This window comes from Saimiri boliviensis, chromosome 2 (assembly GCF_048565385.1).
Source record: "Saimiri boliviensis isolate mSaiBol1 chromosome 2, mSaiBol1.pri, whole genome shotgun sequence".
Classification (NCBI taxonomy): Eukaryota; Metazoa; Chordata; class Mammalia; order Primates; family Cebidae; genus Saimiri; species Saimiri boliviensis.
The window spans coordinates 45,619,586-45,637,446 of NC_133450.1; the positions used below are offsets into that span (position 1 = coordinate 45,619,586).

Here is a 17,861-nt window from a genome sequence, read left to right on the forward strand (position 1 = left end):
GTATTCTCACCAGAAATGAACTCCACAGCATGTAGGCTTTCTGAGTGGTTGTGGCCATGCCTTCACTCTCCTATGATGAAGTAATCTGAATGCTGTGATCTGGAAAAGAAACTACCTTGTCTGGAATGGCTTGCCAAGCAGCCCATCCCTAACCCTAGTCCTCATGCTTCTGTACTGGGAGTCACTATTGAGGCTTCCAGGATTTCCTTTACTACCCATACCTTTATCTCTGTTCCTGGGAAGGAAAGCTAGAAGTTAACCATTGAGATACTTTCTAATCCTGTCCTAATTTTTTAGAGCATGGTTTAAATGTTTGTGGAAAGTGCTGTCCCCTGGTTTTAGTACATACCCCATGCTGTTCCCTTTGCTTATTACAGTTGTTCGCTGGAAAGGTTTTAAAGGCATTTCATACACCAAATACCCAGAGGTTGAATTTATATTCTGAAAAAAATTAATTAATGCTATCTTGTACTAGTAAATTTCCCTTGGATATATCTTATTTCTCCAATTACATTTTGGGCTCACAGGGAAGGGAATGCTGCTTTGTAATTTTTTTTTTCTTTCTTTTCCTTTCCCCTAGATGAGGCTGTAGCTTTGTAATTTTTAATTCCTCACAGCTCCTAGGGAAACTCAAAGCACAAAAATTACTGTTTAAACAAATACAGGTATAATGAATCAAACTAACATTATATCTGGACTGTGACAGAACAAGACAGCGTAATTCTTATTTACTTCTAAATAACTTTATTGGAGTATGTTTGCATTCTATAAATTCATCCATTTTGAATGTATGGTTCAATGATTTTTAATTAATCACTGATCTATGAAACTATTACCATAATTTATTTGTAAATACTTTTCAAAACCCTAGAAAGATCTTTTATGCCAAATTATAGTTAATCTCTAACCCAACCCTGGCCCCAGGCAACCAGCTTATGTCTTTATAGATGTTCCTTTTCTGAACATTTCATATAAATGGAATCACTCAACATGGAATCTTTTGCGTCTGCCTTCTTTGTCTTAAAATAGTATTTTTGAGACTCATCTGTGTTACAGCATATATTCGATGTTTTATTTTATATATTTTATTTTTGCTTATTTATGTTGCTGAATATCATTCATATCTTGTATAAACATACTACACTTTGTTTATTCATTCATCTGCTGATGGACATTTGGGTTGTTTTCATTTTTTTAGCCATTATAAAGGATATCCACAAATTAGACTTCCATTATTTTTAGAACATAGCTAACATGTAAAACATTCATGGTGCATCACAAACGTAGGTGGTATGTCAGATTTCAAATATTATAGAGTCTAGAGCTATAGATAGATATATGTTCTAATTCTTAATATGCCATTAGCTAACTGACCTTGAGTGAATTATTTAATCTCCTTGAGTAAATTACTTAATCTCCTTGAGCTTTGGGTTTTTTGTTTGTCTGTTTGTAAATTGGAAATGGTACTATCTCTATTTCATGACTTTTGTATTAGAAAATGTACATAAAGAAAAAGGTAGTTTAGCACTTAGATATGTACACATTTATAATTTGAGGGGGATTCAAATGTTGGTTTTTAATATTTGAAGATTCAAAGAAAAGTATTTTTCCTACCAAAAATTACCATCCCACCTGTAACTCCTTCTAAATTTGAATAACAGCAGTCAACAGTAAGGCAGTCACTTCTGAAAGGCTGTTGATTCTCTTTGTGTCGACTCAGGGGGATTTCCTCAATGTTAATGAAGTTGGCTTGAAGAAACAGTTACTTCAACCCCTCTTTCCGAACCACAGGAAACGGAATATAGGGCAGAGTGTTTCTAGGACATTTACAGGAGGTGGTCTCTGATTGGCTGGGCAACCAGATGCAGGATCCTGTTTTCTGAAGCAGAATATTTCCACAGATTTTGGGTGCAAAACATTTTTCTGCTGAGAGCACATGAGCAGGAAACATGGAGAAGAATCTTTTGGCAGCCCCATTACTAATCCTCTGGCTTCATCTTGACTGTAAGTCCAGGAGTTACAGGAGACATTCTGAGTAGTCTTGGGTGATGATGAGGAAACAGGAGGATGCAGTCAGACACCCTAGGTTTTATTTGGGGATGTGTGAAGAAAATGAGAACTCTGTAGAGAGACCAATTTCTATGTCTGACTCTTTCTAACAAACAGGCGTGAGCAGCATACTGAACGTGGAACAAAGTCCTCAGTTACTGCGTGTTCAGGAGGGAGACGGCACCAATTTCACCTGCAGCTTCCCTTCCAGCAATTTTTATGCCTTACACTGGTACAGATGGGAAACTGCAAAAAGCCCCAAGAACTTGTTTGTAATGAGTTTAAATGGGGATGAAAAGAAGAAAGGACGAATAAATGTCACCCTTAATACAAAGGAGGGTTACAGCTATTTGTACATCAAAGGATCCCAGTCTGAAGACTCAGCCACATACCTCTGTGCCATTACACAGTGCTATTCAGACACCTGCAGCCCATACGCAAACCTGTGGCTGGTGTTGCACTGCTACTCAGTATTGACAAAGAACCGTGAGTGGGATGGAAAAGATAGGATGGAAAAGACAAATTCCTTGAATTACAGTTTTTTTTTCAAGAGGATTATGGAAACAGGAAAATAAGCATGCTAGTAATCACAGCTAACTACCACAAAAGCTAATTAAGTAAACCTATTTTTTATGATAGATATCAGAGTGCTAATGAAGCATAATACATTACCTGGTAACTTGGCTGTTACTAAACAATACTAATTCCAACTCCCAACAACACGTTAACTACATCATTCACTCAGACCCATCGTCTGCTCACTTGGCATGATTTTGAAAGGACCCAACAGTCACTCAAACCTATCTAAAACAATTGGGTAAATAAAAGTAATGTTTACCCTCTCATTATCCCTATGTCCTAAAAATGAGTTCTTCTATCGTATTTTTTCCACAAGCACAAATGGAGCATGTGGCATGCCCCCTCCTCACACACCTGGCATGGAAATATGCATGTTTAATACCAGAGCAGGTGATGCTGCCTCCTTTAATCCATTGGGGATTTTGGTTTTGCTTCAGTTCAACTTTCCCCCTACATGAACATTTGCATTTTTATTTCTTCTCACATGTGGCTATTTTCATTTTTAAATATCACTCATAATATCATAAAGGAGCACTGATGAAGGACCTTCACTATTAATATGGTCTATCTCCCAGCCTGTACTGTGATTGTGATATTGGATGACTAACTGAACTCTATTATCAAAGTCTCTTCATTTGTAATTTCCAGGTATATGAAGAAGGTTTAACATCTGGTGCTGGTGCTCTGCTCTTTCTGCAGATTTCCAAACAACCCATCAGTTTAAGGTTCCACTGGTACTCTAGAGGCCTCTAATTCCAAGCTTCCTTGGGGGGTTAAATGAAGTAACTTGCTTCTGGGCCTCCTCATCTAAAAGCTGGAGTTTCAGCTTTCTGTAAACATCTACATTAATCATTTCTTATCCAACTCCTGTCCAGTTTCCTAAATTATGCTGCTATTGCACTTTCTCTCTCTTTTGTGAATTCGTTTTTTAAATCTTATTATTGTTATCATATATTTAGAAAAAACTATATATTTAAAAAATAATACTAGAGTGTATACACATCCCTTAGACTGAATCCATTTAGAGATATATACATAGAAATATTTTTTTTCAAACTTTATTCACAAGATAGTAATGAGTCTATTTGACCATCAGATTGGGAGAGGCTAAATTTGTAATATTATCTGAACACATACAGAATCGGGAGCATATAGCTCAGGACTAAGTGCAGAGAAGCTACAGTTCATTGTACACTACTGTTGGTGGAGAAGAACTACGCAAAAGAAGACTGATCACTCTTCCAGCTGCTGGACAAATTTCCAAACCAGCTCTCCATTATTATTGTCAAAAAGACCAATGGAAGAACTTCTAATATTTCCAGCAATGATCTTGTAGTTTGAACTAACTCTGAATTGGTAGAATCAAAAGCCTGGATAAAAGAAAAGATGAACCCCTGGCTCATTTGTGCATGGCTGCAACACGATGCCTCAGTCTCCTTCATGTCAAAGCACACATAGAAACTGATTACATTCATGCAACACTTCAGTGTGGAATGACGCTGCTTGAAACCAGCCCATGATTCCAACTTCCTTGAGAACTCTGCCTGCCTTAGGCTGCGATGATATAGAGATCTTCCCACACACTTGATTAATTCCTGGATATACTGATATGTAATGTGGAAAATCTGTTATAAACATAAGAAAAATGTAAATCTGTAGTGCTAGGTCCTTACAAAAGTATCTACGTATTTATGAAAGCTGTATGTAACCAAGTAAATATGGATCAAAATTTTCAGTCTCTTCAGATTCTAAAACTGATCTTAAAATTGAAAATAATGTGGTTAAATTCTGATTATTTATAGAGACACAGATAGGTGTGTTCTTGCAAATTTTGTTAGTTTAGCCATGTGGAATGAGAAGAGTGAGTGAGATATAAAAATCATGTTAAATAAGAAACACAGATTTCTGTTGATTGCAGGGCCCAAACCTGAGCAATCAGCCACCTGATCCTGTGCTGTGGCAGTGCAGAGTTCTTGTTACCTCTCATCATTTCCACCAGGTCTTCTGGGAAGGTGCAGAAGCACAAGGAAGGTTTTTGAAAAGAAGTTTAAATTGTTAGCTTTGTCTTCATTTTGAGATCCCAATCCAGTATTCCTAAGAAGGAAAAAGCATCCCAATGTTGTGCATTTCAAATTTCTTAATTCATGGGATTTGTAATTTTTCAGCATATTCTAAAACTGCTTCTTGGTCTGTTTCCATTTCATGCAGTAATTTAGATTTAGATTCACTTTTGACCCTACACAAAATATTGAGATTTTTGCCATTAAGACATTTACATGGGAACACTTTCAAGGCATTAGATTTCTTGTAGTGGGTGAATGCTGGCAAAAGATATGTCTATGTCCTAATCCCTAGAAACAGGGAATGTGGTGTTATTTGAAAAAGGGTCTTTGCAAATGTAATTGAGTTAAGAATATCAGGAACAAGATCACCTGGATTATTAAGGTAGGCCCTAAATCCAATGACAATTGTTCTTTTAGGAAACATACAGATGAGGCCGCGTGCAGTGGCTCACAACTGTAATCCCAGCACTTTGGGAGGTCTAGGCAGATGGATTACCTGAAGTCAGGAGTTCAGGACCAGCCTGGCCAACATGTTGAAACCCTCTCTTTACTAAAAATACAAAAATTAGCCAGGCATGATGGTGAACACCTGTAATCCCAGCTACTCAGGAGGCTGAGGCAGGAGAATCGCTTGAACCTGGGAAGCAGAGGTTGCAGTAAGCCAAGATCAGACCACTGCACTCCAGCCTGGGTAACAGAGCAAGACTCTGTCTCAGAACAAAAGGAAAAAAAAAAAAAAAGGAAACACACAGATGAGAACGGCACCTAAAGACAGAGATAGAGGTTGCAGTTGTGCAGCCACATCCAAGTGATGGATGCCTGGAGCCACTGGAGGCTGGAAGAGATGGGGAAGGATTCTTCTCTAGAGCATTCAGAGGGAGCATGGCCCTGCTGACACCTTTTCTGGCCTCTGGTGCTGTAAAGAAAATAAACTTTTGTCAAGCCACCAAGTTTGTTTGCTATAACAACCCTAGGAAACTAGTATCTCCCAAAGGTAATATTTCTTTTTTTTTTTTTTTTTTTTTTTTTTTTTTTTTTTTGAGATGGAGTTTCGCTCTTCTTACCCAGGCTGGAGTGCAATGGCGCGATCTCGGCTCACCGCAACCTCCGCCTCCTGGGTTCAGGCAATTCTCCTGCCTCAGCCTCCTGAGTAGCTGGGATTATAGGCACGCACCGCCACGCCCAGCTAATTTTTTGTATTTTTAGTAGAGACGGGGTTTCACCATGTTGACCAGGTTGGTCTCGATCTCTCGACCTCGTGATCCACCCGCCTCGGCCTCCCAAAGTGCTGGGATTACAGGCTTGAGCCACCGCGCCCGGCCAATATTTCTAAATGACTACAACCAAACTTTTTTTTTTATAGACGGGCACATGGCAAACCAATACCATTTGAATATGGCATTGGTTCTAACATCTTATTTTTTGAGATATTTTTAGTTTAAATAATCACATGGTATACATATAAACACACACTTTTATTTATCATTTAATGAACACTTGAGTATCCATAATTCAACAGCTATTAGAGTAGGATGTGTTGGTGAATAATAGACAAATACTTATTAAGGGCTTACCACATATCAGGAGTATACTAGTGATCCATCAGCAAACAAAAGAAATGAAATTTCTTGTTTTCATAGACCCTATATTCTAGAGTAGTACTGTCGCATAGAATTTTCAAAGATGATAAAAATGTTCTGCATCTGTATGGAGTCACATATGGATACTCAGCACTTGAAATGTGGCTAGTGTGAATGAGAAACTAAATTTTAAATTTTATTTAATTTATATTTAATATCCTTATATGGCTAGTAGCTACCACATAGGACGGTGCTTTAAGATGATACAGTGCACACCTTCAAGGTACAAAAAGGCTAACTCAGATAACTAATCAGTAGTTATACAGGTAGAATATAAACACTGTGAAAAGTGTGACTGAAGTTCTGTGGAAGTCCAGTTTTTTTAAGTTACTTTCTGTTTTTGTCTTCTAACCTTTCCCACCACTTACTGCAGCTGTTTATCAGCCAGATCAGAACAGGAAGCTACTTTATCCAAGTGTTTTGTTTTCAGGAAGCCTTCCTATAGAAATTGATTATTTGTTAAACAAGACTTTTTTTCTAATTATATTAATGTCTTTCCTCGTCATTGCTGACGTGTAAAAGTAACATAATGGGATGGTAGATATGATCTCTAAATTGGGTAATTTACCAGGGAAATCTGGGTGGCAAGAGAAATATGTATTTCTTTTCTTCTGTTTTGAGGTAATGGGTTGTCTAACAATAATTCACGAGTGTCTCTCACATTTATTAAAATGTCTGTGACCTAATATGTCCCATGAGCACGCTTACAAGCACAGGCTACCTGGCACAACATGATTCTTAATGACAATGGAAGCGACAAAATGGGAGTTTCTCTTTTCCTCAGATGCCCTAGTTTTAAATCACAGACTCCGTTTTTAAGAGGCAAATTAATGTCACTACAGGCAAACTCTTTCCTTCCAATCCTTGACACACATACATACCACCTAAACTAGAAGGCAACTTTACTAATAAAAGAATCGGTTGTCAAGTCAGCAATGTTTGAGTCCAGCCACAGGGGGGTAGCATCAGCAAACGTAGACTCTCTTTTGAAGTGGGTGGGCAAAATAGCCTGACTGGCTTTCTTACATTGCAGTCATCTCTTCCCCTTTCTTTCCAAAACGCACACATCTACTTTCCAAAATAGACCACAACTATTTCTATTGAGCTGCAAGAAGCTTGTACCAGGCAACCCATTTAGGAGCAGTTGGATGACGAGGGAGAGGGAGATGCTGCTCATCACATCAGTGTTGGTCTTATGGACGCAATTGCCACGTGAGTTTGAGACTTCCCTGATTGCTTCCAGAGAATAAATCCAACAGGGTAGAGAAGTATCTGCAGGCAGGGAATGGACTTTCTGTTTGAGAAACAAGAAGAGATAGAGATAGAGAGAGAGAGAGAGAGAGAGAGAGAGAGAGAGAGAGAGAGAGACAGCATGAATAAAGATTGAGGGAGATGGGAAGAGAGACATGGAAAGAAGGGGGAAAAAGAAAAAAGGAGTGAGAGAATCGTGCGTAGCTCAGGGACTAGAGATCTAATCTGATTTTATGTGATGCTTCCCACTGTCTTTCTAAACAGAGGTGAATGGACAACAGATAATGCAAATTCCTCATTTCCAGCATGTACAAGAAGGCGAGGACTTCACCATATACTGCAATTCCTCAAGCGCTTTAAGCAACTTACAGTGGTATAAGCAAAGGCCTGGGGGACATCCTGTCTTCTTGATAAAGTTAGTGAAGAGTGGAGAAATGATGAAGCAGAAAAGACTGACATTTCGGTTTGGAGAAGCAAGAAAGAACAGCTCCCTGCTCATCACAACCACCCAGACTACAGATGTAGGAACCTACTTCTGCACGGGGCACAGTGCTTCCCAACCACCTGCTGCCTGCCTCTAAATCTTGCCCTGGGTCTTCAAGAGCAGACTATCCTACTCTCCCCGAAGAGCAGGAGGCAGAGAAAGCCGAAGTCACAATGCCCGTGAGGATCTCGAGCAACTCTTTCCCACAGCATAAGGATGCATGTAGAAATTCACTCTGTAGGACCTGGAAGAGGTTAACGGTTTTATTTCCTAAAACTTAACTATCGGTTTTCTTCTAACACAGGTGTCTCAAGTAATTCTAATTGTCTTAGGAAGAATCAGTGGACTTTAACAAGTTGTGGTACAGGTATTTGTATAAAAAGTCTAAGTTCATCTTGCAGTGCGGTGGTCCCCAACATTTTTGGCAGCAGGGACCGGTTTTGTCAAAGACAATTTTCCACGGAGCGGGGTGTGGGGATGGTTTAGGGATGTAACTGTTCATTTCAGATCATCAGGCCTTAGTTATATTCTCTTAAGGAGCATGCAGCCTAGATCCCTCGCATGTGCAGTTCACAATAGGGTTCGGGCTCCTGCGAGAATCTAATGCCGCTGCTGATCTGACAGGAGGCTGAGCTCAGGCAGCAATGCCCACCTGCCGCTCACTTCCTGCTCTGCGGCCAGGTTCCTAACAGGCCACAGAACGGTCCTGGTTCCCTCCCCCCACCAGGGGTTTGGGACCCCTGTTTGGGTGGTACCAGATGTTTCCAAGCAGTTTCTTTAAGGTTTTAGCTCAATTGTATTGTGAAAGATTTGAAAATTATGTGCTCGCTTCGGCAGCACATATACTAAAATTGGAACGATACAGAGAAAATTAGCATGGCCCCTGCTCAAGGATGACACACAAATTCGTGAAGCGTTCCATATTTTTTTTAAAAAATTGAAAATTAAACATTTTTCATTATGTATGCACAATTTAAAAGAAGTTTATCACCGATTCCCTGCAGAGTCACCCCTGCAGAACTCATCTACTTCAATGCAATGCAGTCCAACATAGCATAAAGATTATGCATGCGGTAACTACCTTTCCAGAGAACTGAGTGAAGAGAGCTGTTTTTAAAATAAGGAGTTTAGACGAAACCGGAAGGTGACCCATGAAAAGATTTGGGCCCGGTCTCTTTTTCACTCTTCTATCTGCAATTACATTCCCCAAGGCCAGATGAAGCTGATGACAGAAGTTCTGGTAGCCATGTTCATTGGTCTAACACGGGGAAAAGTTAGCCATAGATCTCGAAGTGTGTTCTGATTTGACCAATTACCTTATTTCTCAGTACTTACAAAAGTTTTTGTCCTGGGAAAGAGAAGATAAATGCAACTGTATTGGAGAGTTTAAACATTAAAATCAAGTGAGATTCGCCAGTTAAGGACAAATAAAGTGTTTGCACCTTTTTTTTTTTTTTTTTTTTTTTTTGAGACAGTTTTGCTCTTGTTACCCAGGCTGGAGTGCAATGGCACGATCTCGGCTCACCGCAACCTCCGCCTCCTGGGTTCAGGCAATTCTCCTGCCTCAGCCTCCTGAGTAGCTGGGATTACAGGCACGCGCCACCATGCTCAGCTAATTTTTTGTATTTTTAGTAGAGACGGGGTTTCACCGTATTGACCAGGATGGTCTCGATCTCTTGACCTTGTGATCCACCCATCTCAGCCTCCCAAAGTGCTGGGATTACAGGCGTGAGCCACTGCGCCTGGCTTGTTTGCACCTTTTTAATAAAACATTTTGTAGCCATAAAATTATTGTGATGAAAATTTTGTAACATAGGAATTAATATATCAAATGAACAAAGCCAAATACAAAATAGTACTATGCCACTTATAAAACAAAACAACATATGTATATAGAAAAATATGGATGGGAACACATGCATGTTTAGGCTAATTTCTAAGAGTACCATAATTATTTAGTAGTTGTTACCATCCATTATAAATTTCCAAGGCTATTACAGAGTTGTGCCAAAAACAGTTATGTTAAAATTATTCTAAAAATTATTTTCTCCTCTCCTGCCATAGCTTTGGCCCTTTTGCACTTTGATCTTCTTAAGCTATTACCTTATTTATTTATTTATTTATTTTTGGCTCAGGGTGGGGTGGGAGGTTCTGTTTTTCTCTCGCAGTTTTCCTTCCTTTCTCTTTTTCTTTTATACATTTTCTGTGTTTTTCTGCTACAACCATACCAAAATAAAAAATAACACTAATTAACAAAATCACAAGCATTAGAAAACAGACATGAATTATAAAAGGCCTCATAAATAATTCTGGAAAGATCAAAAAGTGCCCTTTACAGCCAGTGGGGGAATAATTTCATCCATCGAAACAGCTCCCAGAGATGATTCGTATCAGAAGAAAAACAAAAAAACAAAACAAACAAACAAACAAACAAAAAACCCCACCACCTTACTAGTATAATTAGGATCTAGTTCTGGTTCTTTACCAAATTTAAGGAGAGTATAGTCTGATATTTCTTGGTTTCCATCACTGACTGTTTCTCTTTTCTTCCCAGTGTGTATTTATTAAGCACACATGAGGAGCTCTCATCCTTTGATGCTCCATAATTTTCTGTCTGGGAGACACCGTGTACAGAAACAAGGAGTGGACTGACAATTTCTATTTGACTTAGTGTCAAATTTAAGTATTTGCCTTCTTCCTCCAAAGCACCTTTCTTCATAGGAGATTTTTTTGAATGTTTTCCTGAAGACTACACCTAACTACTGTATAAAAACATATTATTAGAATCTGATTAAAAGACCTCCATCAGAAGGCATTCATCATGTCTTTATTTCTTCCCTGTTCCTTTTCTTTTCTTTTCTTTCTGTCTTTTTTTTTTTTTTTTTTTTTTTTTTTTTTTTTTTTTTTTTTTTGGTCACATCCTATCTGTATCTCCATGCTGTCTAGAGTGATTCTCTATTCCATAACGGGGTCCATTAGTTCACATCTCTGCTTTCCGATAAGATTAAAAACAAGTAAGAATAATATTGTTTTATGAAGCAGGTATTATAATTTCCAACTTATAAAGAAAGAAATTGAAGCCTCAAGATATTAAGTAACTTATATCTACTCACATATAAAAATGGTTAAAATTCAAATATATGAGATTATCAAGTGCTGGTTAGGCAACACATCAACTGGAACTCTCACACATTGCTGATAGGAAAGAGAAATGATTAGCACTTTGCAAAACAGTCCGTCAGTTCTTATAAAGTTAAATTTCACTTACAATATGATTCATGAATCCCTCTCCTACACATTTAGCCAAGAGAAATAAAAGTTATGTTCACATAAAAATTTCCATGTGAATGTTTATAGCAGCTTAATTCACAATCACTAAAAACTGGGAATGACTAGATGTCCTTCAACTTGAGAATGGTTAAACACATTTTCATTCATCCGTGTGATTGAGGACTACTCAGCAATAAAAAGAAATGAAATATTGACTCATGCAACAACATGGATAAATCTTCAATGTGTCTTGGTATATAAAAGAAACTAAGTCCAAAGGACTATATGTTGTGTGAGTTTATTTATATTATTAATACATATGGGTCGAGGCAAAACTGTAAAGATAGGAAACAGATCAAATGTTGCCTGGGATTGGTGAGAACTGTACCATAGACTTGTATACCACCAAAAGTAAATCTTACTGTGTATAAAATTTTTCGATAACCAGAATATAAGTGGAACCCCAAAAGAAATAGAAACTGTAACAAATGCACCCAACCATATTACAGTGAATAATGTAAACACAGTGACATTCTCTTTAATGTGGAAGAAAATAATTAACTTAAATAATTTTTGCAAACAGTATTTCGAGTAAATATTGTAAGGCTAAAGGCAAAAGAATGACACACAAATACCATTCTGTAGTTAATAAATTTGTTTCTCAAGGGGTATGGGTTAGCAGTTCTTAAACTAATTTATGTGAGTATTTGGATTGAACAAATGTATATAAGTAAAATACATAATAGATCATGAATCATGAGAGCCAGAATTCTCACTGTTTGGAAAAGTAATTAATAATGAAGGGAGAAATCTATGCAGACCCAGTGGAGTTGAACTCATGTTTTTTTAAACATTCGTACATATAGGGTGATACATAAATAAAATTGTTAGGAGACGGAGTGCTTTCTGATGCCCAAGAACAAAGGACAAGCCTATGGTTACTTTATTTGAATTGATTCAAAAGCCTGAAAGACTTTCAGCAGAGTAGATAAGAAATGTCTGGAAAACCTCGGTGGTCTTGATATTAGGAAAGATACAGTATTTCATTTGTATTGTCACCATATTTAGTTCTGATCAATTCAACATGCCTCTTTGGTCTTTGTATTGAGGTATAATATGTATACAGTAAATTACACAAACATTCATCAAATGTTTGTGACTGTTTAGTTATGCATACACCTATGTAATAATCCTTCACCAATCAAGATGCAGAATATTTCACCAACCCAGAAAGTATTTCATTCCTCTTTTCAATCAATACCCACCCAAAGATAATAATCACTATTTTGATTTCTATTGCCTTAGGCTAGTTTTGCTTTTTCTTGAATTTCATATTAATGAAATAATACATTACGTTTTATATGTTTCTTATGTTGAATAGTGTTCCATGGTATGAAAATGCCTTCTTGTTTACTTCTCTGGCAATAGAAATTTGTGTTGTTTCCAGTTTGGGGCTACTATGAATAAAACTTCTATAAATGTTTTTATATTAGTCTTTTTGTGGACATGTGAAATTGTTGAGCATTCTTATATAAGTTTTTTTACAGTAGAATTACTGGGTCATAGGACAGGCATATCTTTAACCTTATTCGAAACTATCAAGCTGTTTTTGAAGTTATATCATTATGGAAAGGAGGATTAATCCTATATAACCTTGCTAGTACTTAATATTGTTAACATGCATTTTTAATTAAACTTTATTTTGAGATTAATTCCCATATATGTTAAGAAATTGAGATTATATGTATCCTTTACTCAGTTTACTTCAATAGTATAAAACTATAGTGCAATATCACAACCGGGATATTGACACTGACTCAGTCAAGGCACAGAACATTTCAATCTCCACAACGATGCTTTCTGTTGTCCTTTTGTAGCCATATTTATTTCCTCTCTACCCCCATCCCCTCCTTCATTCCTGGGAACGATTGATCTGTCCTTCATTTCTACAGTTTTGTAATTTCATATGTGTTAAATAAATGACCTTTTAGGATTGACTTTTTAAACACAGCATACTGCTGTATTTTATATCTTACCAAATTTGAGAAGTTTTGGCTTTTACTTCCTTGATAATTTTTCAGCCCTACTCCCTTTCTTTTCTAGTACTCTAATGAAAGGAATGTTAGATATTTCGTTATAGTCCTGCAATTCTCCGAGGCTTCGTTCATCTTTTAATCGTTCTATTTTCTCCTGGTTATTCAGATTGAGTAATTTCTTTCGTTCTATCTTCCAGTTCACTAATAACTTTCTCTGTCCCATCCATTTGGCTATTGAGTGCATTTGGTGGGCTTTTTATTTCAGCCATATTTTTAAGTTCTAAAATTTCCATTTTATTTCTTGGTTCTTTCTTGAGTTTCTTACTTTTTTGCTGAGACTTTCTATTTGCTCCCGAATCTTACTTCTTTGCTGAGACTTTCTGTCTCCTTCTGAAGTTTTCTGTTTTCATCTGTTTCAAGCATGTTTGTAATTGCTCTTTCAAATATTTTCGTCATGAATGTTTTAACATTTTTGTTGGGTAATTTTGCCATCTCTTTCATCTCAAGGTTGGCACCTATTGATTGTCTCTATAAAATTCAGTTTGAGTTCTCTTCTCAAACTGAATTGATCTTCTTCTCAGAACCAAGTTGTCCTTGGTTCTGAGTATATTGAGTGATTTTTAAAAATTAAAATCTGAACATTTAAGTATTGTGTTTGAAACTCTGGATCTTATTTAAAATCTTTGTTTTATCTGCCTTTCTCTGATGCCACTCCAGCAGAGGAAGGGGAACACCACCTCACTGCCTGGTAGAGATAGAATCTAAGGTCCCCATTCAGCCTTGTTGACATCAGAGGCCAGGGAGGATCCTCAAACTGCCAGGTGGGGATTGGACTTCTGGGTCCTTATATACAGTTGAGTCTCAAAAAACATGACGGTTTGGGGCATCAACCCCCTGCACTTGAAAATTTGTATATGACTTTTGTATCCCTCAAAACTTAATTACCAATAACCCACTGTTGATCAGAAACCTTACTAATAACATAAACAGTCAATTAACATATATTTTGTATGTTATATGTATTATATACCATATTCTTACAATAAAGTAAGCTAGAGAAAAGTAAACGATATTAAGAGAATCATAAGGAAGAGAAAATACATTTACAGTACCATACTTTATACAGCAGTCACGTAAGTTTATGCAGCCATTTACAAAATGAATCATCTGTCTGAAATTGTAGGCAACTGCAGCTGCAGACTATCAAGCAATCAAGTTTTTTTCTTGTAAGGTCATGACTTTTCTCTGCTTCTTGGCAGCACTTCCAGCATCACCAGTGGAATTTTCTATGGATCCCATGATTTTATTCAAGGTTTACACTATTGCACTAAACACAATGAAAAGTATTTGAGAACTGTGAGAGATTACTTTTTACTACAATGGGCAAATTACTGAAGAGATGAACTGCTCATGTGGAGGTAATTAGCTTTGCATTTTACGTAGATATTCACAAACTTGAGCTCACTGCAATAGCAACAGAAGGTGGCTACAAAATTATTACAGTAGTACAGTAGGTACTGTAGCTAATTTTATGCAGTTGTGATTTAATACTGCATCTTTAAGTTTGCATCTCTCTGGACTTCAAGTGCCACCACATACAGTCTATGTTTGTGTGTTTCGATACATTTAAAATTTTTATAATAAATTTGTGTATGTTTTATGGTAGTAAGTGATAAAACAGACTAGGATTTACATGCATTTTGTACATTCATGACATATATTTTCTTAGTTTTGTTGATATTTTTAGACTACATGGTGTGTTTGCAAGTTTTTTCAACTTGTTGCAAATCTCCAAATTTTTTCTAATATATTTATTGAAAAAAAGTTCACATACAAGTGGACTCATACCGTCCAAACTTGTTCAAGGGACAACTGTAGTCTCCACTGACACTGTAATTTATTTTTCTTTCTTTATGGTTAGGGTTTTTTTTTAATGTACTTTTAAAGATATTTCTGTCCACTTCTAATATAATAAAGTTATTCTCCTTTGTGTTCTTTTAAAACTTTACAGTTTCACCTTCACATTTAGGTATGTGACCCATCTGGAACGAGTGTGTGTGTGTGTGTGTGTGCCTGCGTGTGTGTGTATGTGTGTGATTATATATATGAAGAAACAATAGCTTTAGCATTTATGTCGAAAAGACCATTCCTTCCCCCATTGAATTGCATTGCACCTTTGGAGAAAATCAAGTAATTACATATGTGTTTGTCTGTTTCTGGACATAATTCTGCTTAATCATCTTTTTAAAAATTATCATACCAATAGACCATTTTCTCTTAATTATTGAGGATTCACATAAGTCTTGAAATCTGGAAATGCGAGTCCTCCAACTATTCCCCATCTTTTTTATTCAGGGTTATTCAGCTTATTATAGGACTTTACATTTCTTTCCTTTACAGAAATTGCAAAATAGATTCTCAAACTTCTACCACAACAAGTTGCTGGTAATTTGATTCAGATTTGGTGAGTTTATGACCAGGTTGAGAAAATTGATAATTTGACTTATGGAATTTCTTAGATTTATAAACATAGCCCTCCATTTATTTAGGTCCTGCCTAATTCCTTTGATTAATGTTTTATAATTTTCATTTTAATGAAATTTCATATCCTTAAATTCATTCATTTGCTATTTTTATTGCAAATGGCATTTTTATTTTATTTTCCAATCGCTTTTAGCTAGACTTTAGAAATACAATTGAATTTTTTATTCAATGACTGTGCAATTCACCCACTAGTTCTGGTAGTTTCTTTATAGATTCTTTTAAATTTTCTACATTCATAATTATGTTATCTATGAAGAAATGGAATTTTACTTATCCCTTTCCAAACTTGATGCATTTTATTGACTTTTCCTGACTTGATGCCAGTTATTCCAGTGTGATAATAAATGGAAGTAGTGATAATGTATCTTGGTCCTAACCTCAGAGGGAAACTGTTCAGTATTTTACCATTAATTATAATGTTGGCCTTGGATATTTTTATAGCTACCCTTTATCAGGTTAAGAACTCTTTTCTATATTTCTAGATTGTTGAGAGTATTCATCATGGGAGAGTATTGGCCTTGTATCAAATTCTCTTGTGTGTGTACATTTTTATAAATTCAAAATTTTAATAAATGTGTGTATATTTTATGATAGCAAATGATAAGTTTAAAATAAGTTGAGCCCATTATTTTGGTTTTTCACCAGGCAAAAGAGGAAAAACTTTGCCCACTATGATCTCAGAGATCAAATAATCTTCTAAAATGTAAGATACTTTGCAAATACTCAATAGATTAAACAAATATATTTTTGTTCTTTAGTGCTATGCAAAATACTTAATGGTTTTCAATATCATTAAAACTATCACCTATTAGTGGCCTTGATTGTCTTCTAAAAAATAAAGGCAAGTAAACCAAAGCAAAAAAAGAAAATTGTGTTAATTACTTTTCTTCTGCCTTTTTAAATATAGCAACATGATATAGTCCTCCCTACTTTAAGTAACTGTTTGTTTTTTATATTTTTGGCAGTACCATCCTGTTAACTTACGTTTTTATGATCTGGCACAGAGTATGTTCATGGTGAATATTTTTTAAATGAATGGAATATTATTACTATGACTTTTACTCCTTATCTTTGTAGCTCAATTTTTCACACCCATGCTGGGGAAATTTATTGTCTATCATTGAATTTTTGCAGACAAATCTGACCCTATGTTTACCCCATTGTAGTCTTTTGTTCAAAACATATTCCAGAAGACTGAAAGAGTGTATACAGAATAATTCGAAGATTTGCTTGGCTTAAGTTCTCTCAGTATATTTGTCAATTATGACTCACCTACACATTCATGAAGCAAGTAATTATTGAGTACTTATTCTGTGCCAATATCTCTTATAAACATTGAATAGTAAGGGCTTTTGAACCAGCTTTTAATTATGGGAAGATTAGAAACAAAAGAAAAATTAAATCCAAGTCAGCAGTTGAGAATCATAATGGGGATATTATTGAAATAACAACGTAATTTAAAAAATAGTTAAAACCTTTCTTGGAGTGTTAGTGGACTGATAAAACAAAAATGAGTACAGAGGTATTACAACTAAGATATCTACCTTCAAACTGGATAAAAGAATTAGAAGTTTGCTGGCTGAGTTTTTGCCTGATTCTAGCTACACAGTTCATTCATTCAGACAGTCACAAGAGGGGGCTGCTTCACCTTAAAACTTAAAGTTTCTTCCTTGGAGAGGGGATGCTAAGCTTATGTTTTCCACTAAAGTTCCACAGAAAACGGGAAAAAGAAGATACACTTTTATCCTCTTTAGACAAATCATGCTTTATGATCTCTTAATAAGTGTGTTTATGGGTTTAAGAGTTCAGGGGCCCTTATACCGATGAACTAAGTCTTTTCAGAGCACCTCCCATAACACTGCTTTCTCCAAGTTTCTCTTCTCTAATCATCTCTCACCTCCCCTATTCCTTACACCTTTTCCTTCCTTTCCATTACCTATTCTTA

General features: G+C 36.3%; 1 protein-coding gene and 1 non-coding gene across 2 annotated transcripts; both read left to right on the forward strand.

Annotated features, from left to right (window-relative positions):
* Positions 1-1,949: 1,949 nt before the first annotated feature.
* On the forward strand, positions 1,950-8,163 carry LOC101046390 (uncharacterized). The gene is made up of 3 exons (XM_074392580.1): positions 1,950-2,004; positions 2,167-2,535; positions 7,847-8,163. The coding sequence occupies exons 1-3, from the start codon at positions 1,950-1,952 to the stop codon at positions 8,161-8,163; spliced, it is 741 nt and encodes a 246-aa protein (XP_074248681.1).
* Positions 8,164-8,887: 724 nt separating this feature from the next.
* LOC120364063 (U6 spliceosomal RNA) lies at positions 8,888-8,994 on the forward strand. The gene has a single exon (XR_005579416.2). It is a non-coding gene; the product is annotated as a U6 spliceosomal RNA (small nuclear RNA).
* The last annotated feature ends 8,867 nt before the right edge of the window (positions 8,995-17,861 follow it).